Here is a 24,799-nt window from a genome sequence, read left to right on the forward strand (position 1 = left end):
AGGGTGAGGAGTCCATATTTCCTGTGTGTGTCAGACTTGTATTTTCACAGACTGCTCATGTTCCATAGGATAGTCACACAGCACAGATACCTGGGTAGGAAGTAGTGTCCCATTTTACAGACAAGGACACTGAGACTCAGTAAGGTTTGCTAAAGCCCTTCTGTCCATTTGCTCATTCAAAAACTGCACACCAAGGACCTGCTAGCTGCCAGGCCTGGGGCCAGCACCTGGTATACATTGATGAGCAAAATGGAACAGGTTCCTTCCCTCAGAGAGTGCAGTATCTCAGAAGGGACAGACACAAGACCAAGCACCACCGGAGTGAATAGAATCACACTGGTTAAGGGACCATGAAGGCATGAAGGAGGTGCACCAGATACAGCTCTGGCAGATGGATGTCTTAGTCCTTTCAGGCTGCTATAGCAAAGTGCCACCAACTGTGTGGCTTATAAACAACAGAAGTTTATCTCTCATGGTTCTGGAGGCTGCAAGTCCAACATCAAGATGCTGGCAGATTTGATGTCCAGCGAGGGCTCACTTCCTGGTTCACAGAGGGTATTCTTCTTCTCCTTCTTCTCCTTCTTCTTCTCCTTCTTCTTCTCCTTCTCCTCCTCCTCCTCCTCCTTCTTCTTCTTCCTTCTTCTTCCTTCTTCTTTCTTCTCCTTCCTTCTCCTCCTCCTCCTCCTCCTCCTTCTTTCTTCTTCCTTCTTCTTCTTCCTCTTCCTCTTGCTCTTCCTCTTCTTCTTCCTCTTCTTTTTCTTCTTCCTTTTTTTAAAGATTTTATTTATGTATTTGAAAGAGAGAGAGAGATCACAAGTAGGCAGAGAGGCAGGCAGAGAGAGGGGGCAAAGCAGGTTCCCTGCTGAGCAGAAAGCCCGATGTGGGGCTCCAACCAAGGACCCCGAGATCATGACCTGAATCAAAGGCAGAGGCTTAACCCACTGAGCCACCCAGGTGCCCGCAGACGGCATTTTCTCACTGTGTCCTCACATGGCAAAGGGGCGAGGGAGCTCTCCGGGGCTTCTTTTATATGATCTTTCATCACATTAATGACAGCTCCACTCTCATGACCTAGTCACCTGCAAACGGACTCCTAACCCCCAGTGTGAGGGTATTATCTGAGGTTTCTTTAGGATTTCTGCATTTGGGGCAGGAATTCCTTAAGAGTGATACTGTGCTTTCTCAGTGCATCTCAGAAGGAGACACACGCTGTACATTTGTGTCAATGCTGGTGAAATTAACTTCATCATTTGCTTAAGATGGGGTCTGCCAGGTTTCTCTACTGTAAAATTCATTAATAAGTAATTAATCAGTATTTTGTGGGGAGATACTTGAGAATATGTAAATATCCTGTTCCCTATCAGATTTTATTCACCAGATTTAGCATCTATTGATGACTTTTGCCTAAATCAGTGATTGGTATGATGATTGCAAATGGTAATTTAAGAAATTCCATCGTTCTTTTTTTATTTATTAGCTGGTATTCTATTGTAGAACTTTCCTTCTTCCATGTTTATTTAGTCATTAATTATTCTCTCTTTTTGTATCTGCATGGACCCATGGATTCTGATTTTCCTCAAAAGGTTACAACCCATCATCGTCAGTATTTATTTTGATGCCTATATTGCCGCAGACTTGGCCACAGGGAGCTCCGTCAGGTCAGCTCCTGTGTCCTTTCGATATGTCCCTATTATTCCTTGAACATTTCCTTATTCTCTGATGCAATAATGTGTTCTAGGCTCATTCTGTATGTCCCCTGCCTGAGAAATGGAACGGGTCATTTTATCAAAGGCACTTCACATCTTACATCAGAGAATGATATTGAGAAACTGATACTTGGTCACCACGTCTGATCCTTGTTCTTTCTCCTATGCCCTCTGCATGTACAGAGCTGAATTTATACAGAAATGTTTGCTGCTGTGACAGATTAGCATAAACTTTTAATAGGATTCATCTGATTAGATTGGGCCCACCTGGGTCATTCAGGAGGCTCTCTCCATTGTAAGGTCCTCAACTTTAATTGCGCCTACAAGTCCCTTTGGTCTAATCCCAGAGATTAGGATGTGGACATGTTTAGGATGACCATTATTCTGTCCACCACTATATATGTATGTGTTAAGACTTTTGGGATACTCAGCATACATGTGTGCATACACACATCTGTATTTCCTTTTTTTTTTTTTAAAGAGTTTTATTTATTTAGGGCATTTAAGTGGCTCAGTTGGTTAAACCACTGCCTTCGACTTGGTCATGATCCCCGACTCCTGGTATCGATTCCCGCATTGGGCTCCCAGCTCCACGGGGACTTTGCTTTTCTCTCTGACCTTCTCCCTTCTCATGCTCTCTCTCTCAAATAAATAAATAAAATCTTTGAAAAAAAGATTTTTATTTATTTATTTGACAGAGAGAGAGAGAGAGCACAAGTAGAGGGAGCAGCAGGGAGAGGGAAAGGGAGAAGCAGACTCCCCACTGAGCAGGGAGCCCAATGCGGGACTTGATCCCAGGACCCTAGGATCATGACCTGAACTGAAGACAGCCACTTAACTGACTGAGCCACCCAGGCATCTTGTCATACATCTGTCTGTATCTGTCTATCAATCAATCTATCTATCTATCATCTATTGATCTATCATCTCTCTCTGTCAGCTAGCCATACTCCCGATTTCCCACGAACACCTCCACCTTCAATCCGATACCACATGCGGGGGTTTGGTTACAGAAGGAGGAGTTGAGCACATGAGTATCCCCGCTGTAGCAGCTGAAGGCTCAGCCCCACACATGTCAGTTCCCGCCTCCCTCAGGAAGAAGAAAGGAGGAAAGGGGAAGCCAGCACATTAAATTTATAGAGGACAAAGTAAAAGATAGAAAATTATAGACCTATTTCAACCAGTAGGCGAAGAACAGTGAAGAGTCTGAGGTTTGCTCTCCTTTTACGCTAACCAGCTAGCCTGCCCCAGTGTTCTCGATGCTGGCAAAAACCACGAGACTCCTGGGTCTGAGACAAAGGACTTTATTACTCACAGAATAACAGGCAGCATGAGCTTCATGTTTGTGTTGCTTCCCTGTGCCCCGCCCAGCCCAAGAGCAGTTACAGAGGGGCCCAGGTGGATGGTGTGCCCTTGGCTCAGCAGCTCCTCCCCCAGGGAACCGTATTCCTCATGGGCTGCGAGCAGACATGCCTAGCTGTTGCTTGGGAGGAAGACGTCATACTACTGCACTGTGAACACACCTGCTCTCCTGCCCGAGGCTTGTACTCACTGTATTTACTTGTATTCGCTACACAAACATACTCAGAAAGGGAGTCTGGAACAAAGGGCAGTTAGTGCTTCTGCTCCTTACAACAGAGATGCAGAAACAAGAGACATGAAGATCATCTCCCAATAATACATTGTCTTCTAAAAAGTTATTTGTAATTCAAAACACGTTTTCCTATAGAGATAAGGATGGTGGTTTCTGGGCTTTCCTATAGAAATAATAATGATTAACAATAAACAAACAAACAAATAAGAAATAATGATGGGGGTTTCTGGGCTTACCTGAAAAGGCTTATATAGACCATTATAGTGCAGAGATTGAGTGTTGGACCAACAGAAGCAGCTATAGTCTGTAGGAGACTATTTGATAACGTGAGAAAAATTAAAGAGAGAGGTAAAAGGATTAACACTTATGGATCATCTGATATATCTTAGTTGCTTTACATTTTATATTTCATTTTAGCTTTGAGCCAATACTATAAGAAAATCCTACATGTGACAAAGCCAAGACTCAGGAAGGTTAGGAAGTTGTTCAAAGCTAGTAACAGTTGAGGTGGGATTTAACCCAGGTCTGTCAGTCTGCAGAGTACCCCCACCTCTCAACACACATTTCCACTGCCTGAATACAGGGCTCATCCCGCTTAAGGTGAAACTTACCCTCACATTCGTCCTCCTTGAGTTCTGTGCCCTCCCCCTGCACCCTGCAGCTCCTCTCCTTCATGTTCCATGGTGCCCCAGTCTTCCCTGAAGTCTCTCACTGGAAGATCCACCCCAAAATGCCCGTTGATTAAAAATTGCATCCCTTTCTTCATTACCTGCTGTTGAAATTTTCATATTCTTTTGGGTAGCTGAATTGAGTGCTCAGAGGAAAACAGTTGGATGAAATTGATTCGCAGGTCAAGAATGATTGTCTCTTGGCTGGGTGATGGACATTGGGGAGGGTATGTGCTATGGTGAGTGCTGTGAAGTGTGTAAGCCTGACGATTCACAGACCTGTACCCCTGGAGCGAATAATACATTATATGTTAATTTAAAAAAAAGAATGATTGTCTCTTAACTACTTCAAAAGCATGTTTTTCACCTTTGCCTGTTCTTTTCTTCCCTGGAGACCTGGTTCCAGAAGAGCCCTCTCTGATGGGGCTACTGGCCATGCGCTGTGGCATGCAGCGCTGTTAGCAACTAAGCTGTGGACAAAACTCCTGTGAAGACCTGGCCGTACTTCACTGAAATGTCATTAGCTTTTCCCTAATGCCCTTTTTCTGTTGCAGGATCTCATCCCAGATGTCGTATTATATTTAGCGGTCATGTCTCCTTAAGCTTCTGTGGGCTGTACCGGTTTCTCAGACTTTCCTTGTTCTTGATGACCTTGACAGTTTTGAGGAGTACTGGTCAGGTATTTTTTAGCATGTCCCTCAATTTGGGTTTGTCTGATGTCTTTCTCATGATTAGACTGGGCCTACAGGTTTTTTGGGGGAGGAGAACCACAGAGGCAAAGTGCTAATCTCATCGTATCAAATATCACATATCATATCATATCATATCATATCATAGTACATACTATCAACATGACTTATCACTGTTGATAATAATTAACCCTGATCATCTGGTTGAGAGAGTATTTACCAGGTTTGTTCACTCTAAAGTTTCTGCTCCATCTCCTTTCCATACTGAAGTCCTTGGAAGCAAGTCAGTCAGCATTGCCTATGTGTAAGGGGTAGGGAATTACCCTCCTCCTCTTTGAGGAGGGCAGCATCTACATCAATTATTTGAGGTTCTTCCGTATGGGAGATTTAACTTTTCTTATTTATTTATTTATTATTTATTCAATCATGTATTTATTTCAGTATTGACTCCTGAATATGTATTTTGTATGTTGGGTTATAATACAGTACTATATCATTATTCTTGTTTTTGCTCAAATTGTTCCAGTTCTGGCCAGCAGGCATGCTTTCAGCCGACTCCTGCATCCCTTTGACATACTCCCATCATTTTGTTTTTTTGAGTATTTCCTTACTTTTCTACCACCACCAGATGCTCCTGACCCAGCCCTAGAATCAAGCATTTCTCCAGTTTTTTTGTTTTTTATTTTTTGTTTTTTTAATTGAAGAATGGGATGGAATGCAAGAGCTATCTGGGCAGTGGGTGTAATTTATATTTTAATTTTGTAGAAATATGAAGAATTCAGGAAAACTCATGCACTTAAAGTGGATCAGCTCAGTGACCATGCCAGTATAGTCATAGTGTGTACGAGACATATGTCTATAGTGTGAGGGTGCGCCTGTACAGCATTCACCGCTGTGGGAGGATAGAAAGTGAGAGTGATGGAAGTCTGTGGGGAGGAGAGCTTCGAGATGGGGTGGAGTGAAGACTTACTTTCCATGAACATTCTTGTTTTCTCTGAATGTTGCTCCTTGCATGCACAGTACCCATTTAAAAGACAGGCTAAAGAAGAGAAGGGTAGGAAGTGGATCTGGAGGTTAATGGAAGGTATCCAGCTCTCACAATGTCTCCTTTGCATTGTCTTCTTTGCTTTCCTTTCCTTTCTTCCTTCATTTCCTCCTTCAAGAGTATGAGCTGAATTCCTGAAGTCCATCCGTACTTGCGTAACAACTGTGCAATAATGTGAAGACCATTTTTGAGGAGCCCCGCCCTAAAATACACTTACTTTTTCCTTTAGGTGACCAAGTGGCCTCTAGGAAATCAAGGGCTGCTGTATGACCGGAGCTGGATGGTTGTGAACCACAATGGCGTGTGCCTGAGTCAGAAGCAGGAGCCCCGGCTCTGCCTGATCCAGCCCTTCATTGACCTGCAGCAAAAGGTCATGGTCATCAAAGCCAAAGGTGTGAAAACTGCGTTCATTTCCCCAAATCGACTCTCAAGAAGCTTTTTTACTCCTATGAAAGTAGAATAATAGGTTTTTCTCTATCGGATATTGAAATAATCCTGAAGGGAGTGAAATTTTGTCTAAGAAACAACACAAAGATCTTGGTCCTTGTGTGTTGAGAGATCTTTGGAGAGAGGTAAAGATCTGACAGTTCACTTAGAAAATAAAGGAATATAAAATTTGAAATTATATGTCTTTTCACTCACATTCCCTTTATTTCAGTCAGTTGTCATAATACATACTCAAGCTTTAATTCTTCCTTGTTGAGTTTTTGTTATGAACTAACATATATAAGAGTATAGATCAGCTCTGTCCAATGGAACTTTATGTGATGATGGAAATGTTCAATATCTGTGTTGTCCCAGTTGGTAGCCACTGATTACATGTGGCTATGGAACACATGAAATGTGGCCAGTGGGACGTGTACAGGTCAGTAGTTTTTTGGTATAGTCACAAGATTGTGCAACCATCACCACAGTCAACTTTAGAACATTTTCATCACCATAAAAGAGAAACTTCATAGCCATTAGCAGTCACTCCCCATCGCCAGCCTCATCCCTGGCCCCTGGCAAACACTGATCGAATCTGTTTCTATGGATTTGCCTATTCTGGATGTTTCGTGTAAATGGAATCACACGGTATATGACTTGACTGGTTTCTTTCGCTTAGCACCATCTTTTCGAGGGTCGTCTATATTTTTGGAATAATATGCCATTGCATGGATACGCCATTTTGAAAAACCCATTTAGTAGTTGTTGGATATTTAGGTTGTTTCCACTTTTTGGCTATTAGAAGTCATGCTGCTGTGAACATTTGTGTACAAGTTTTCATGTGGCCTTATGTTTTCCAGTCTCTTGGAGATGTACCTAGGAGTAGAATTGCTGGCTCATGTAGGAACTGTATGTTTAGCATTTCTGAGGTGGCTGCATCACCATTTTACATTCCCACCAGCAATACATGGTGGGTCTAATCTCTCCACATCCTCAACACCTTTTATTTTCTGTTGTTGATTTGCAATAGTCATTGTAGTGGGAGTGTAGTGGTAACTTTGCTGCTTTGATTCACATTTCCTTAATGACTAATGGTGTTGACTATCTTTTCTTGTGTTTGTTGGCCATCTGTATATCTTCTTCAGAAAAATATCTATTCAAATTCTTTGCTTATTTATTTTTGAATTATTGAGTTGTGAGTGTCTTTTCTGTATTCTGCATACAAGTCCCTTTTCAGATCTATGATTTTCAAATATTTTCTCCCATTGTGTAGATTGTCTTTTATCCTCTTGGTGGCTTGATTTTACTTTTAATCTGTCTGCCTATATCACTATAAGTTGGCTCATGCTTTTTTATCCATTTTGACAATCTCTATATTTTTATTGGTGGTCCTGTTGGGATTTTGATTGTAAAATCATGTATTTTGAGTCATATATTTGTAATCATATTTTGATTGTATCACCATATATTAATTTCAAAAGAATTTGTATCATATAATATTGAGTCTTTTATTTATAATAGTGTCTCCATTTAAGACTTAAGTACTCAAAATTTTAACATTTTCCAGAAACTTTTACACTTGTTTTTGCTATGTAATAATTTTTTTGAAAGAATGCATTAATTTATTTTTGAGTGCATGAAAGAGAGAGGAGAGAGAGAGAAGAGGGAGAGGTAGAGATGGAATGTTAAGGAGGCTGCGCACTGGATGTTAATGTGGGGCTCAGTTTCACAACTCTGAGACCATAATCTGAGCCTAAATCAAGAGTCAGATATTTAATAGACTGAGCCACCCAGGCATCCAGCTATGTAATAGTTTATTGGAATATTTTTAATACTATCTTTTTTTCTTTTAAATATTTTAATTGGTTATTAATGCATATGGAAACACTATTGATTTTTGTATATTAATGTTTTACCTTGTACTTTTTCTGAATTCCTGTTAGTTTTGTTACTTGATCTGAAGATTTCCTTACATATTCTGTATAAATAAGCATATTGTCTTCTAATGATGATAGTTTCATACCTTTCTTTCTAATTTTTATTACTCTTCTTTCTTTTTCTTATCTTATTGCATTGGCTTAGGCTGCTTGTATAATGGTAAAGCAGTGATGGAAGATATCCTTCTTCATTACTGATCTGAATAGAATACTTTTAAAAGTTTCAAAAATAAGAATGATGCTTACTGAGGTTTTTGGTAGATTAGTTTTACCAGGCTGAAATAGTTCTTTCCTTATTTAGCCAAATGATGACTAATAGTCGATTCTTTTTGAATGCTTTTTCTACATTTCTTGGTTATCCTTTTTTTCCCCCCTATAGCCTAGTAGTGTGATGTCTTACATTAGTAGATTGTCTAGTACTAAATTATCCTTGGACCCTTGTAGGGGAAACACTACTTGGCAATGACTTTTTGAAACATTGATGGATTTGGTTCATTAATATTTTGTTTAGTATTTTTGTACCTATTTATTGGTGAGATTGATACATCACCTTCTTTTACTGTACTTTTCTTATTTAAGTTATGGTATCTGGATATCAACATCCAAAAAGAATTGAGTGGATTGCTTCTCTTTCTTTCTATTCTCTGAAGCATAAAGATATATATAATGATTATATAGGGTTTATTCCAGAATATAAAGAATGGGAAAGAGAAAGAAAACAAATACCAATATCTTCTACTTCAGATTAGCAGCACTTTGTGAAGTGGTGTGATGTCCCTTCCCATCAGGGATCAGATATTCTGCTCACTTGCAGGGCACTCCCACACTGTGAGAGGACTAAGGGCATCCTTCTGCAATGCATGACAATACAAATTGAATAACAAACACTAAAACAAGACATTATAATGGTTTCATGCATGTGACCTGTCATTCCCAAAGATTTTAGGCATACTGAGCCCAGAGATCAGGCTCTCTTATTTCTCTGTATCTCTGAGCTGAGCACAGAGCTTAGTATATACATAATGAACTTATTTCCCATGAACTTTGTTGGGGGCCCTTGAATCAATTCATGCATGGATCCTAGATTATGTTGTCTTAATCAGAGGCCTATAATGACCTTTAGAAGGCAACTGAGCGCCAAAGATTCTGAGTGATTTATTTAGAGCCTTGTGTAAGGATAGAAAGAGGCTGAGTACAGGCCCCCCATTGGCTGCCCAGGGAGTGCCCTTGTCCACATGCTGTCCTCCCTGCTCTGGTTACTTCCTCATAACCAGTGTTCCAAGCTCACTTTACTGCTCTCCCCTGTGGATGCATATCTGGCATTGTGATATTCTTCCATGCACACACTTTTGACACGGCAGCATCTGTAATTACTCAGCACAGCTTAGTCCTTCTCCAAACTTCAGGAACATTCTGGATTAGTCCTTCTTCTGGCTTTCCTCACACAGGGACAAGATTATGTAACTGTCTATGCAAGTGCAAGTTGTGGAGGAGCAGGGGACATAGTTCATGGAATACTTAGTACTCAAATTGTTGTGTCTCTGTCTTTGTCATGGTGAAAGCCCCATTGTGATGGTCAGGGCTTGAGGATCAGACATGATCCAAAGCTCAGGATATGCCCATTTGTTGTGCTCTGTGTGATGGAGAAGGACTGGGATGGGCAGGGATGAAGGCATGCATGACATGTGCTTGCCTGAGGGATAGATTGGGTCATGCCAATGAGCAGTATGACCGGCAGTAGTGCGGAGAGGGCTGGAGGGCACAGGTGGGTCACACAAGAAGAACTTCTGCTTTTAGTGTCCACAGAGTGGGGGCCGCCACACTTTCTACTCAGGTGTCTTGGCTTCATGCCTTTTCCTGGACTCTAAGGACTCACGGGGGACAAGGACTGCAGAGTAATAGAGGACTTCAGCAGTTCCAGCCTTTAACAAAGGTCTTTCCCTCCTTCATGGCACTGGATCAGTTTCCTCTTGTTTCATCCATGTATTTCAGTGTGATTTTATTTAAAGAATAAATGGCACTTTTGCTGGGTAATGGGTCATGAGTGTTAACTGTTATTATTCCTGAAACTGTTACATACATATACTTTATACTCCTCCATACTTATGCAAGTAACAATAAAAAAGCTTCCTAACCCCACTGATATGATAACAGTTTTATTCCTCTCTGTCAATCTATCTATCCATCTCTCTTTCCAGATAATGATGATTGATACAGGAGTCCAATTTGAGGCTGTCTCCCAGGGGCTATTGAGAATTAACACTCTATGCTTATATCTTTATAGAATGAGCCTTCATACCTGCCTATTTCTAAAGGACTTAAGGTAGCTTAGAAAACAATGATCTTGAGATGTGGAGTCGTCCAGAGGTAGAAAAACCTCTTAAGGGATATGTAGTGTTCCAGCTACTGTGGATGTGACTGACCAAGGGCAAAGTCTTTTATGAGAAAGCTATTTGCTGTACATAATGTTGGTGGTCATGATCATGCAAAAGAGAATCTCTGTGTCATAAAGAGTTTTCCAAGATCTGGCCAATTATTTGATCCAACCAATTTCCGGGGTCATTACAATTCTTGTATATTTCATGATAATGGTCTTTCACTTAAATAGTTGATTCTTTTTGCCTGATAATAAATCTGTCTCTAACCTTTTTCACTAGGGATGGAACCTATAGAGGTGCCTCTTGAGGAAAATGAACAGGCTCAGTTTTGCCAAAGCAAGGTCTGTGCGGACAGGTGAGACTCTACAGCAGGTGAAAATCTCAGGTCTGTTTGCAGGTGGTACAGAGGGGGAAAAGAGGAAAGCCCTGTAGATTGGTCCCCAGCTGCACCCGCCCATCCAGTTGGCTGCCCCTTTCCCCTCATGAACTCCACTCTGACCACACTGCCTCCCTCTGTTCTTCAAACCTACCAAACGTGCACCTTCCTCAGGATGCCAGCAGAGAGAGAAATGTAGCCATTTAGGGATACCTGCTGTTTTTTATGATGCTCATTCCTGGTTGTACATTTCATTTAGCTGCATTTGAGAGAAATGCTATTTTCTGGCTAATAAAGAGGTGGTTAGGCATCTTCTGCTCAGAACCTCTGATTGATGACAATGGACTTTGATGCAGTGTCTCAAAGCATTGGAGGGAAAGTGCAACTAGATGAGGTTTCCTTCTACACTTCCCTTTCCAGACACAGGTTGGAAGCTGTTTGATCCAGTAAAAATGAAGGATATGACAAGTTTTCCCTTCTATTTTCTAATCCCAATGTAGGTTATTAGCAACTTTGCATTATAAATTCTGGTGATGTGTGGATTTTTAGAATAATTTTTAAAATTTTAAATTCTTTAAATTTTATTTTAAAAGTCTCTAAGATTGCAGAGTTAAAAAAAAAAAAAGCTGGATCAATAGATATACTTCTATTGGTAACTTGAAGGCATAGCGTTCTTTTCACAAACCAAACCCATTATTCCTTGCCGTCTGGCCATGAGAGAAAATACTAGTCAGGCCCATAGTAAAAATCCAGAACATATGTCTGGGTTCCAGTCCTTCTTAAAGCAAAGCATCACTCTAGAAGCTCTCAAATTCTAAGCTCTGGGGCACCTGGGTGGCTCAGTTGTTAAGCGTCTGCCTTCGGCTCAGGTCATGATCCCAGGATTCTGGGATCGAGCCCCGCATCAGGCTCCCGGCTTGGTGGGAAGCCTGCTTCTCCCTCTCTCCCTCCCCCTGCTTGTGTTCCCTCTCTCGCTGTGTCTCTCTGTCAAATAAATAAATACAATATTTAAAAAAAAAATTCCAAGCTCTGTGGTATTTGGTGGCTATAATCAATATAAATAAGGTCTTTCAAGATGAACTTCTTGAAAATTTCTATCTGATCTGAAAGCTTTGCCCAAGCCCCAGCCCTCAGGTCTCCCCCGATGTTAGCTGTGTCCCCACAGCTTCCTGGGCTCACCGTCACTTTAGGCTTCTCTCTGGGGGACGCAATACCATATTACATTATATTTATTACATTGTATTATATTTTGCAATCTAACATTTTTGTTCTTTAGAATATTATTTAAAGGAATACTAAGTAACATTCACTCCCCTCCTTTTTTTTCTCTCCCAGGGTAAACACTTATAACTGTGGAGAAAAAGTTTCAAGCTGGTTGTCAAGGTTTTTTGGCCGACCGTGTCAACTGATCAAACAAAGTTCAGACTTTCAAAGAAGTGCAAAGAGACGGGGCAAAGGTATCCCCCTTGGAGTTGGTTCTTAGGGGAGAGGCACTTGGGTTTGCCCTGGCGTACACCCAAATCAGTGCATGGAATGGATTTACATGGTGACTTGCCCATGCGCAGAAAGCAGGGTGTCTGCAGGTGGTCTCCAGGATGACCCCGAGGAGGGGAGGTGGGCTTCCAACCAGCTGCTCTGCCCGACAGGCACTCTGTCTCAGTCCTCCCTGTTTAGAAGCACAGTTTCGTTGTGTTAGAGAAAGACATTGGTAACTTGCTATGTCCTCAGATGGTATGCGGGGACAAGAGGACCTGGTTTCTAGTCTCATGGCAGTGAGAGTTGTGCAAGCCTTGAGCCTCGTGGTGCCTCAGCTGGTGTAGACCCCAACACCTTTGCCTTGTAAAAGTGCTGGCAGTTTTTCCTGCCAGAGCTATTTTTGGCTGAAATGAGGCAGCAGAGAAGAAAGTATCTGAAGGTTTACGTCCAATGTGGGAAGAAGAGATCATTTTTGGGTGTCTGCTCATGCGTCACTCAGGGAAGCCTTGCTTGATGGCTCTCCTTAGAACCAGAGTCCATACCTGAACCTCTTTAGTTCATTCCCTGTTTTATTTTTCTGTGTGGTACTTTTCCCATCCGAGAAGCCATGCATTTTACTCAGTTGTTCTGTTTATGAGATTGTGCGGGATTGTAAGGTCTGAGACAGGAATTTTTGTACGCTTTGTTCAGTGCTGCATCCCTGAGGCCCAGAGCAGCATCTGGCACATAGTAGTTGCTCAATAAATACTAGATGCATGGCAGGATGGGTGAGTCATCGCCATACTATCGATCTGTGTAGGGATGACCCAGCTTAGTGATTAGCTTCCAGAGAGACTGGCTTGTAATCTGAGTAGCATTTTGACAGTATGGGGGCCTGGTGACTGGATGGAGGACCTGTACAGATGAACCTATGAATCCCTGAAAACATATGGTGGAGAGAGGATTCAAGGGATGTAATCTACTTGCACTTTTAGAAGTGTTGGCAATTTATCATGTCAAAAGTTGTTCAAAAATTTGAGTTGCTGTGCGATGGAGAAGGGGAATAAATGTATGCTCCTCTAATTGAGGAGGGGAACTGGTGGTGTCTGGGCATGGGTGAGCTTAGAGACATGATGAAAGGGGAGAGAGAAATGGGCAGTTCTGTGATCAGAGACATGCAAGGAGTGGGGCTCAACAGGACCAGGGCCACCATAGAAATGAGCTGATGGAATAACTCTGATCATTCCTAGTGCCTCCTGTCTACCTAGGGCTCAGCTTGATCCTCAGGAGGATGGCTAGGATCATGAAATGGGTTGTGGCCCTTTGAGATCTAAGTTTACAGGCAACGGTTTACTGGTAGAAAGTGACACTAACATAAAGGTCACAATAAAGATCTCTTCCAAGGGCACGGGTGTGGAGGGGGCATCCTCTACACCTGGAGTGAGTCGAGGAGGGCTTCAGGGAGGAGGGAACTTGGGAGCTGCATCTTAACATGAGATAAGAGTTTTCTAGGCAGAGAGAGGCATGAAGGTTAGTCCGGAGCAGAATGGCATGGCTTGGCGTTTCATGGGCCCAGTGAAGGGTTTAGGAGGGCTGAAAGTGGGTAGGGGCACCCTGGGGCAGAGCTGGGTAGAAGAGATGACTGTTTGGCTGAAGAGTCGGTGAGAACTATCTTGTGTTGGGGGCCCTCAGTGATGAACTCTAAGCTGAGGAGTTTCGTGATGCCACATGTATTAGAAAGAGTCTTGGCACCATGTGACGGCTGCATCAGAGAGCGGGGTGAGGGGAGCGCAGGGCAGGAGGGGAGGCAGGAGGTGGCAGTGAATGTCCTAGGGGGAGATGGGGACCTGGCTGAGGCGAGGGTAGGTGCAGAGGGAAGTCTGTCCCCTGCATGATACGGTGCCAGGGAGCGTCAGCTGGAGAATGTTAAACTTCACGGATGCCCTTATGGTAGAGAAGTCTCTGACAGGCTAGGGCTTTGAACATTTTTAGGTTGGTACACCTGAGAGGAACTTTTTTAGAGTTACCCTACTTCCTTGTACATTTTTAAATTGTCATCTAAATTGGCCAGTAGAATCTCAGTACTTAGTGTTTTGATCCTCAAGTATTCATTTAAAAAGTTATGTATGAGCATACTTCGTTTTAATTGGTCAGAAATTTTATTTCTTTCCTTTTCCTTCTTCAACTTGTATTTCCATTTGACTTCCTTGACAGAATTATATTTTATTGTTATATATTTCATACCTGAAAATCCTTCCTTGGGGCACCTGGGTGGCTCAGATGGTTAAGCGTCTGCCTTCGGCTCAGGTTATGATCCCAGGGTCCTGGGCTTCTGGTCCTCCTCAAGGCCCCTCTTTCCATCGTTCTGGGGAAGTCAGCCATCCCTGCCTCCCTCCCATCTCTCTTTCTCTAAATGTTACCTCCAGGTTTTTTTTTTGCTGGACCAACTTCCTCCTTCCTTCCTCCCTTTCTTTCTTTCTAAAAGATTTTATTTATTTTTTATTTTAGTTATTTGACAGAGAGAGAGAGAGAGACAGCGAGAGAGGGAGCACAAGCAGGGGAGTAGGAAATGGAGAAGGCGGCTTCCTGCTGAGCAAGGAGCCCAATGTGGGGCTCGATCCTAGGACCCTGGGATCAAGACCTGAGCCAAAGGCAGATGCTTAACCACTGAGCCACCAAGGTGCCTCTGGACAAATTTCACTTCACCATTTTATTATTATCTGTCTCCCCGCCGCAGTATTATTAACAGAGTGTTCTAAGGGGAGCCTGGGTGGCGCAGAGGGTTAAGCCTTTGCCTTCAGCTCAGGTCATGATCTCACGGTCCCGGGATTGAGCCCCACATTGGGGGTGGGGGTGGTCTCTGCTCAGCAGGGAGTCTGCTACCCCCGCCCCACCTACTTGTGATCTCTGTCTGTCAAATAAATAAATAAAATCTTAAAAAAAAAAAAACAATAACAGAGTGTTCTAAGAGCTCATTTTCTTTCTGTTTCTGAGAGGTTTGAATGATGCTTAGAACATTTTTATTATTTCCAGGGCATCATTTCTTTTCCTTTGTAGAAATAGTGTCTTCTTTTTAAAAATGCAAGCTAATGGAAGCATGATTCATTTGCATTCCAAGAAAACAACTCTTCCTTTTAAATTTATTTCAACTTTTTATTGAGGTATAAGTGACATGTAACATTATATTAGTTTCAGATGTACAACGTGATGACTTGATATTTGTATATATGGAGAAACGATCACCACGGTAAGTCTGGTTAACATCTGTCACCATATTTAGTTACACATTTTTTCTTGTGATGAGAACGTTTAAGATTTACTCTCTTAGCAACTTTCAAATATGTCGTACAGTGTTATTAACTACAGTCACCATGGTGTACATTATATCCCCATGATGTATTTATTTTATAACTAGAAGCTTGTATCTTTTGACTCCGTTTACCCGTCTTGCCCACCCCTATCCCCTGATGCTGGTAACCACCTGTCTCTTCTCTGTATCTATGAGTTTCTTTTCTTTTCTTTTCTGTTTTGTTTTTTTTGTTTGTTTGTTTCAGATTCCACATACAGTGAGCTCATACAGCATCTCTGTCTAATTTATTTCAGTTAGCGTAATGCCTTCAAGGTCCATCCCTGTTGTCACAAATGGCAAGACTTCATTTTTTAAAAAAAGATTTTATTTATTTATTCATTTTAGAGAGAGAACGAGTGAGGGGCAGAGCAGAGGGGGAGGGAGAGAATTGCCAGCAGAGAGATGCCGGGCTCCATCGCACGACACTGAGACCATGACCTGAGCCGAAACCAAGAGTCGGGTGCTTAACCACCTGCATCACCCAAGCGCCCCAAGATTTCATTCCTTTTTATAGCTGAGTAATATTTTGTGTGTGTGTGTGTGTGTGTGTGTGTGTGTGCGCGCGCGCACGCGCGCACGGTTATCACATCTTCTTTATCCATTCATCCATTGAAGGATACTTACACTGTTTAAAATACTCCGTCACTTTTAGATCAGTCTGCTGGGGCAACAGCCACCCTTTCTCTGGTGAACGAAGCGCAGTATTTGCTGATAAACAGATCTAGTGTTCTGGAGCTCCAGCAGCAGTTAAATGCCAGGTAAGGTCCTTTGCCTGGGGAACAGCAGACAGGTGTAACCCCTTGACTCTGGGAGTGAGTCTGGCACCCCGCTGGGGAGTCCTGGAGTCCCGATGAGAGACAGAGGCCCCGGGAAATCACAAAGCTCTTTAGTCCGGTTCCCACGTCTCTCCTGATGCCTTCATGGTGCTTAGTCAACCCCAATTCTTATTTTTCACTCATTCTATTTCTTCACATTTGTTGTAATTGAATTGGACTTGACCCAATTTCATTTCAGGCCCACCCTCCCACTACTCCCTGTCCCCTAGGAGCCTTGCCCTACTTCCACAGTCATTTTGAGTGGAAAGAAGAGTGATTATGGAAGCTTTTAGAGTTGTAGCTCTAGATGCTGTTTGCCTGTATTGTCAGACAGAACCGGCACCACTGCCTGTCTGTGCCCACCCAGGGATTTCCAAGGGCCCTGGCGTGTTAGCGGGTCAGCTCTAGAAAGGGTTCATTCAACTCTCTTCATTGCTCTTTAAAGGACATTGAAGCCCCAAGGGAATCAGCCCATTAGGGCAAAAAAATCAGCCCATTGCCATGTGAGAGTTGGGACCAGCTGCTTGTCCTTAGTCCATAGGCCAGGAGAGCTGTGCCCACGCCTGTCACCACGAGCTGGGGATCCTGTGACTCTCACATGCCCTGTGGTCCTGGGCACGTGTGTGCATGCTCATAAGCATGTACTGATACAGCTTAATAAAAATGACACAGATGCACTGTTTGTCGTAATTCCTCTTTATAGTCATTGGCAAAACCACACAACAGAGTTCCCCGGCCATGGCCCAGCTCGCCCTCCTTGGGTACAGAAGTTTGATGCAGTGGCAGGATCCCTGGCTGTTCACAAAGATGTCCCGGCACCTTGTGACATTCCTCCTCAGATCCCTAGAGCCCTGGAGAGAGCAGGGCAGTGGTTGTCTGGGATTTGTGGTGTGCAAAACTAGGAGGTAGAGACAGGCTTGTTGCAGTCCTGGTTCCTACCAGGAGGGGACCATACTTCCTGGTTGAATGTAGGGCTGGGGAGCAGGAAGTGGGTGGGACAGGGAGGAGGTAGGAGGACCAGCCTGTTTCTAGAAACTGGGAGGGTCGCTTGGGACTCTCTGGTTGGTGTCTCTGTTCTACTTTCAAATTTGATAGACTCTATAATCCATATGCTGACCGCAATAGCTTTTGAACATAAAATTTTTCCTTTCACAAAGCACAAAAGAAGGGTTTGTAACTTGGAAGGTAACTCCAGAATCAAAGGATTTTAGGACTGGAAAATATGAGCCCTTGCATTTCAGATGAGGAAACCATCCTTCTCTTTGGTCATGGGAGTCACATGCAGTATCAAAACTAGATGGGGTTCTCCTGGCTCCTGGCTTTTCACACACCATTCCCTGCTCGGGGGAGGGGATGGCGATGTAGCCTTATCCTCCACCAGAGCCTTTCAGGTTCTGTTTCCAGGGAAAATGCCAATCCTACTTAAGAATTCTGCCCCACCCCCCAACTTAAAAGATTTTGTTATTGAAGCACAACAAAGCACAAAAATCGTAAGCCCATAGCTCAGTGAATTTTTACAGATGTATATGCCCATTTAACCACCACCCAGATCAAGTAGAGAATATTTCTAGTAAACCAGAAACCTTCTTCGTATCCCCTCCTAGTCAGCCCTGCCAAAGGTCACTGGTATTCTGATTTTGTTCACCACAGTTTCACCTGTTCTCGAATATGATATAACGGGATCGTACAGTGTGTTCTTTTGTTGAAGTTTTCAGAGGCTTTTTTTTTTTCAGTGCTTTTTCCCTTGGAGGAAGGGGTGCTTGGAGGCTCAGAAAGTCATTTTATGGGGCCTCATGGCAGTAAACAAGAATTGTAAACAAGAGTTACAAAAATTTAAATTTCATTAAAATAACTAATAAAAGTTATTTTAACTAATACACTAGTTAAAACTGCAAACAGGCTGGAAGCTAGAAAGTAAATTTGTTTTTATTGAGCTATAATCGACATACACTATTTTATTAGCTTCAGGTATATAATATAATGATTCAATATTTATATGTATTGAGAAACAATCCCCACAATAAGTTTGCTTAACATCTGCCCCCATATGTAGTTGATAATTCTTTTTTTAAATTTTTTTTTAAAGATTTTATTTATTTATTTGACAGAGAGAGATCACAAGTAGACAGAGAGTCAGGCAGAGACAGAGAGAGAGAGGGAAGCAGGCTCCCTGCTGAGCAGAGAGCCTGATGCGGGGCTCGATCCCAGGACCCTGAGATCATGACCTGAGCCGAAGGCAGCAGCTTAACCCACTGAGCCACCCAGGCGCCCCTGTAGTTGATAATTCTTTATCTTGTGATGGGAGCTTTTAAGATTTTCTCTTAGCAACTTCCAAATATGCAGCACAGTGTTAATAACTATAGTCATCATGCTGTAGGTTACATCCCTGTGACGTAGGTATTTTATGACTGGAAGCTTGTATCTTTCGAATCCCTTCACGCATTTTGCCTGCTCCCACCCCCGCCTCTGGTAACCACCAGTCTGTCCTCTGTGGGGAATGTACTTGCTGTTGCTTTGTGATGTTCTAATATCCAAAAAGAGTATGAGCTCTTGGAACGTTATAGGTCCTTGGTAATTAAGCCTATCGATGCCCCCTAAACACCTTATCCAGACTCACCCTGTAGAATGGGTATTTATATAGAAGCTGGTTCACTTGACCCCCAGTCATTTGGTTTCCAGAGTCCTTCATCTCTTCAGCTAAGAGCTACTCACCCTTGCCACCAGCTCTAGGAGGCCTGTCCATGGAGGTGAGACTATCTCCCAGGGGACACCCTCAAGGTCTGTTTAACAGATGGGTGTCTGTTGGCCTTCCACTTGTGGTAGAAGCTTTCTCTGATCATCTAGGCTTCAGAGGACAGTTGGTGAAGTCAGGCATCGAGTGCTAGAAATGTTGGACAATTAAAACAGTGCAATTATCCACTCCTCCCCACTCCCTGCCCCCCCCCCCCATTTGATATGTCTTAAACAGTGATGAGAATGGAAAGGAGGAATTGTTCCCAATGGAAGACCTCATCTCACGGTTCCGTGCCAATATTATTACCAACGGAACAAGGGCTTTTGAAGAAGAGAAGTGGGATGAGATTTCAATTGGTTCCTTGCATTTCCAGGTGAGCTGGGGGATGTTCTGTTCCTTCCTCAAGGGTTGCGAATGGAAACTGACCTCTATCTGAGGCCAGGAGGGTGGTAGGCGGGAAGCTCTCCCTGGCTTTGACTCTGCCCTGCCAAACTTTAGCAGGAGGATTTGTGACATCTGCATTCTGGGGCTCCCTCTGGAAGGACCTAGGGCTTATTCCCCACAAGGGTGGCAGCGGTCCCTTCCATGGGGCAGAGAAAATATGTGGCATACTGGTGATCGCGGGCTCAGTGCCTCCTCACTGCATCACTGTGTTTAAGCATAAACTCTGTTTTCTTAGAATGCTTGTGTCTGTGAGAACTTTATCCTCTTAGAACCTGTTGGGCTTTCCTGCTGTCCGGGGATTGTGGAGGAAGACCCAGACACCTGATGGTCCCTTAGTGCCCACGGCCACTCCACCTTCTTCCCTCACTCTGCCTTCTGGCCTTGCCAGCTCTTGTGGAGGAGCTTGTCGTCAGAGGCAAAGCCACGGCCTGCCCTCTCTACCCAGCCTCTGAGCTCCCCAAATCAGGTGGGATGGGAGGAAGTCTTAGGCTAAAACCTGCATTCTTCCTTGGAGCCAATGAGGGCCCCTGAAACCTGAGCCCTCTGACCTGTCCAGTGTCTGGGAGCTCTCCCTCTCCCGCCTGCCATACAGCCCTTCTCTCCATTTCCTAAACGTGCCATGCTTCCTGTTTCAGTGCCTTTGCTCCTGCTGTCCCTTCTGCCTGGCACGCTCTTCCTGCAGCCACTTAGGGCCTCCACTCAGATGTCCCCGCCTTGGGAAGGTTCAACTCTCCGTGGCACCTGTGTATGCCTTCAGAGCACACAAGGGGGTTGGCCCAAGTATGTTTTGTTTCCTGCTGTCCCTCTAAAGCCCAGAACAGTCCTGGTCTCAGGACTCAACATGCTCAGGAGCTGTTGAGAGAACGAGTAGACAGGAAAGATAAGGAAGAGCTAGGGACAGAAGAATGGGTGGTCTGCAGGGAATGTGCTCTGTTCTTAGTGGGGGGTGAAACTATTGTGATAGGAGTGTTATTATTCGATGGTATAAGTGGCTGTCATGGGGCTACCCTGTGTCCCTGCTCTGCATTTGGAAGGAACAGCACTGTAATACCCAGAAAAGCAGGAAACAAGCACCAAAATCTTTACTGAAGAACGTCAGAGGTCTGAGGTTTTGGAGGGCAGTTAAATTGCATGCCACAAAGAAGTCCTAAAGAATTTCTTTTATCCATTTAACTCCCCAAAGTTCCTCTTATCCTGGCAGCCACTCCTCCTTGAAGAAAGCAATCTCTTCTCTGTCTGACATTCACTCCCATAGACCTGTCTCTGGCACCAACCTTCCCCCCTCCTGCCCCCCTCATCCCTGCCTCCCGACCTCCTCTTCTCCTTCTTATTTCCCATTGCTGTGTCCCTGCTCTGTCTTTAAAACACTTGCTGTCACGTATCCTGCCTGATACCAAACAGGCATCAATCTATGGTGTTTGAGAAATGGAGAGAAGGAGGGAGAAATAAAGGAAGAAAAGAAGAAAGCGAAAAAACTTGAACTAGCTTCCTTTCACGGTCACAATGAGTCCTGAAAACAAGAACACCTGTGCCTCTTCAGGTACTCGGGGACAGAAATACAGGAAAGAGTCTTTTTTTTTGGTAGGCCTCAAATCTTTATTTTTTCTCTCCTTCCTCCTCTCTCTCCTCACCTCTGTGTGCATGCCCCACATCTGTGAATCTTGTGTGTGGGCACTGTTTCATCGCTTTCCCTCCTGTTTGTTAACTGTGTCCGTCACTCCAGAGTGGGCACACCGTTCCTGAGATGAAGCAGCAGACTAGAAGGATTGCAAAATTTACATAACGAGGACTGACAATTCTGAGCCTTTGATTCGAAAATCTGAGGTGTTTCTTGCTTACTCTCTTAGCCAGGGACCAATCTGTTTGCCTTTTGGCATTTTAGTAGTAATTTTAGATATTCAGGTCTTTCTTCTTATCCTAGGTGACCTTACAATAAATGGAGTGTTACTAATAAGTATGACAAGACCGTAGGTATGAGTAGGGTGACCCCAAATCCCTTCTAATCCCTAAATCTCCCCAATAAAGGAGGTAATACTCCAAACTAAGAATTTTATGTTTCTACCTCCTCCATTTCTCTTGGCTATTTGTGTTCTTACTTTTTTTTTTTTAAATTAACATAATGTATTATTTGCTTCACGGGTACAGGTCTGTGAATCATCAGGCTTACACACTTCACAGCGCTCACCATAGCACATACCCTCCCCAAAGTCCATCACCCAGCACCCTATTCCCCACCCCCACCCCCCAGCCACCCTCAGTTTGTTTCATGAGATCAAGAGTCTCTTATGGTTTGTCTCCCTCCCCAGTCCCATCTTGTTTCATTTTTTCCCTCCCTACCCCCTATGGCCCCAACCCTGCCTCTCAAGTTTATAGGAAAGAGTCTTTAAGAAACTTTCCTGAGATGCTTTGCCTTTTTTTAGGTCACTGCTCTTAATAAACATTCACTAATAAAAGTGAAAATATGCCAGCCCTTTGGCCCAATACTTTCACTGGCAGAAGTCTATTCCATAAAATACAGTCATACAAGTGTGCAGAGCAATATTACAATCTTGCTTATTGTAGTGCTTTTATACATATGAAAAATTGGAGGACATTCTGTGTATCTACAAAAGGGAGATTGGTTAAATAAGTTCTTGCTATATTTATACAATGTAGTCTTGTGTAGGCACTAAAAAGTAGCAACTGTAGTTAGTACTGTGTCTTCTAAAAACTAACTGCTTAAAAGACGTTTGCCGATGCTAGTACTGAAGCGGAGGCTGTTGGCAATGCAAAAGATTTAGCACATCTCTTTTGGAAAGTAATTTTTCCCTGGGGATCATCAAGTCATTAAAACTTTGATACCTGTTGCCTTTATCTTTTTTTTTTTTTTAAAGATTTTATTTATTTATTTGACAGAGAGAGATCACAAGTAGACAGAGAGGCAGGCAGAGAGAGAGAGGGAAGCAGGCTCCCTGCTGAGCAGAAAGCCTGATGCGGGACTCAATCCCAGGACCCTGAGATCACGACCTGAACCGAAGGCAGCGGCTTAAACCACTGAGCCACCCAGGTGCCCTGTTGCCTTTATCTTTAGGGTAAATTTAGAATCTCATTTAAAGAGACCAACGCTAAAAAAATGTTAAATGGCAAAGAAGGTTATGTGGATTAAGACCTTTATCACAATATCAGTGACAAGAGCAAAGAATTAGAAACTGTTTACATGGCTTCATAGCATAATGGGGAACATGAGTTCCCAGGAATGCCAGGCATCATGGCAAAGCCCAAGAATGGGGTCATCTCTGAGTACAGACATGGGAGGGCGTCCAATATGTATTATGAAGTCATGCCAACAGGGAGGGCACGAGGTGGCCTCTAAGAGCCCAGGGAGTGTCCTGCTGTAAGCCAGAGTCCAGAGCAAACTTACAGCCTTGCTAGCAGCTGCTTGCCTCTGGGGACAGAGAGGGAGGCCACTGCTGAGTGCTTTCTCTTCTAATTTTTTTTTTTAAGATTTTATTTATTTATTTGAAAGAGAGTGAGAAAGCACACACAGCAGGGAGCAATAGGCAGAGGGAGAGGAAGAAGCAGGCTCCCCATCGGGCAGGGAGTCCCATGCTGGGCTCAATCCTGCTACCCCAGACCCCGGGATCATGACCTGAGCCGAAGGCAGACGTTTAACCAACTGAACCACCCAGGAGCTCCTCTTTTAATTCTTAACTCTTCTGTGTCATTTGAGTTATTTTTCAAAGAACATGTATCCTTGTAAATAATTTTTAAAAAAAGATTTTATTTATTTGACAGAGATTACAAGTAGGCAAAGATGCAGGCAGAGAGAGAGGAGGAAGCAGGCTCCCTGCTGAGCAAAGAGCCTGATGTGGGGTTCGATCCCAGAACCCTGGGATCATGACCTGAGCCAAAGGCAGAGGCTTTAACCCACTGAGCCACCCAGGCGCCCCATTGTAAACAATTAAAAAAAAAAATCCCAATGGATAAAAGAGTACTAGAAAAAAAAAAAAAAGCTTAAAAATGACAATGTTTTAAGAAAATTGATTTCTTTGTCTTGGTGTTGTAAAGAAGTACCTGGAAAATACCTTTCTTTCTGCCAGTTTGAGAAACTGTTTTAAGAGAGTCTTTTTACCAAAGTGACAGGATTTTTACTTGAAGTGTTGGATGGGGTCCCCAGGTCCAGGGCTGGTGGGACATCCCTTCTGTGGGACATATCTTCTTCTTCTTCTTCTTCTTCTTCTTTTTTTAATTAACATATAATGTATTATTAACCCCAGGGATACAGGTCTGTGAATCATCAGGCTTACACACTTCACAGCACTCAACATAGCACATACCCTCCCCAGTATCCATCACCCAGCCACCCTATCCCTCCAACACCCTACCCCCTAGCAACCCTCAGTTTGTTTTGTGAGATTAAGTCTCATGGTTTGTCTCCCTCCTGATCCCATCTTGTTTCATTTTTTTCCTTCCCTACCCCCACAACCACCCATCCTGCCTTTCAAATTCCTCATATCAGAGAGATCATATGATAATTGTCTTTCTTTGAATAACTTATTTCACTCAGCGTAATACCCTCTAGTTCCATCCACGTCTTTGCAAATGGCAAGATTTCGTTTCTTTTGATGGCTGCATACTATTCCATTGTGTGTGTGTGTGTGTGTGTGTGTGTGTGTGTGTGTGTATACACACATATATATACATATATACCATATCTTCTTTATCAATTCATCTGTTGATGGACATCTAGGTTCTTTCCATATTTGTTTGGCTATCGTGGACATTGCTGCTATAAACATTGGGGTGCACGTGTCCCTTCAGATCACTACATTTGTATCTTTAGGGTAAATACCCAGTAGTGCGATTGCTGGGTTGTAGGGTAGCTCTATTTTCAACTTTTTGAAGAACCTCCATGCTGTTTTCCAGAGTGGCTGTACCAGTCTGCATTCCCACCAACAGTGTAGGAGGGTTCCCCTTTCTCTGCATCACCAATGCCCGTTGTTTCCTGACTGGTTAATTTTAGCCATTCTGACTGGTGTGAGGTGTTATCTCATTCTGGTTTTGATTTGTATTTCCCGGATGCCAAGTGATATTGAACACCTTTTCATGAGTCTGTTGGCCATCTGGATGTCTTTTTTGCAGAAATGTCTGTTCATGTCTTCTGCCCATTTCTTGATTGGATTATTTGATCTTTGGGTGTTGAG

The 24,799-nt window shown here is 43.3% G+C and overlaps 1 protein-coding gene across 1 annotated transcript in view; it reads left to right on the forward strand.

Moving 5' to 3' along the window:
• The window catches only part of LOC111142621 (molybdenum cofactor sulfurase), a 58,469-nt gene that overhangs the window by 26,593 nt on the left and 7,077 nt on the right, over positions 1 to 24,799 (forward strand). The window contains exons 9-13 of the mRNA XM_022495931.1: positions 5,932 to 6,094; positions 10,723 to 10,798; positions 12,155 to 12,276; positions 16,276 to 16,381; positions 19,407 to 19,545. Coding sequence (XP_022351639.1) covers positions 5,932 to 6,094; positions 10,723 to 10,798; positions 12,155 to 12,276; positions 16,276 to 16,381; positions 19,407 to 19,545 — 606 coding nt within the window. The remainder of the gene's footprint in view (positions 1 to 5,931; positions 6,095 to 10,722; positions 10,799 to 12,154; positions 12,277 to 16,275; positions 16,382 to 19,406; positions 19,546 to 24,799) is intronic.

This window comes from Enhydra lutris, unplaced genomic scaffold, assembly GCF_002288905.1.
Source record: "Enhydra lutris kenyoni isolate GAN:26980312 unplaced genomic scaffold, ASM228890v2 scaffoldscaffold8, whole genome shotgun sequence".
In the NCBI taxonomy this organism is placed as follows: Eukaryota; Metazoa; Chordata; class Mammalia; order Carnivora; family Mustelidae; genus Enhydra; species Enhydra lutris.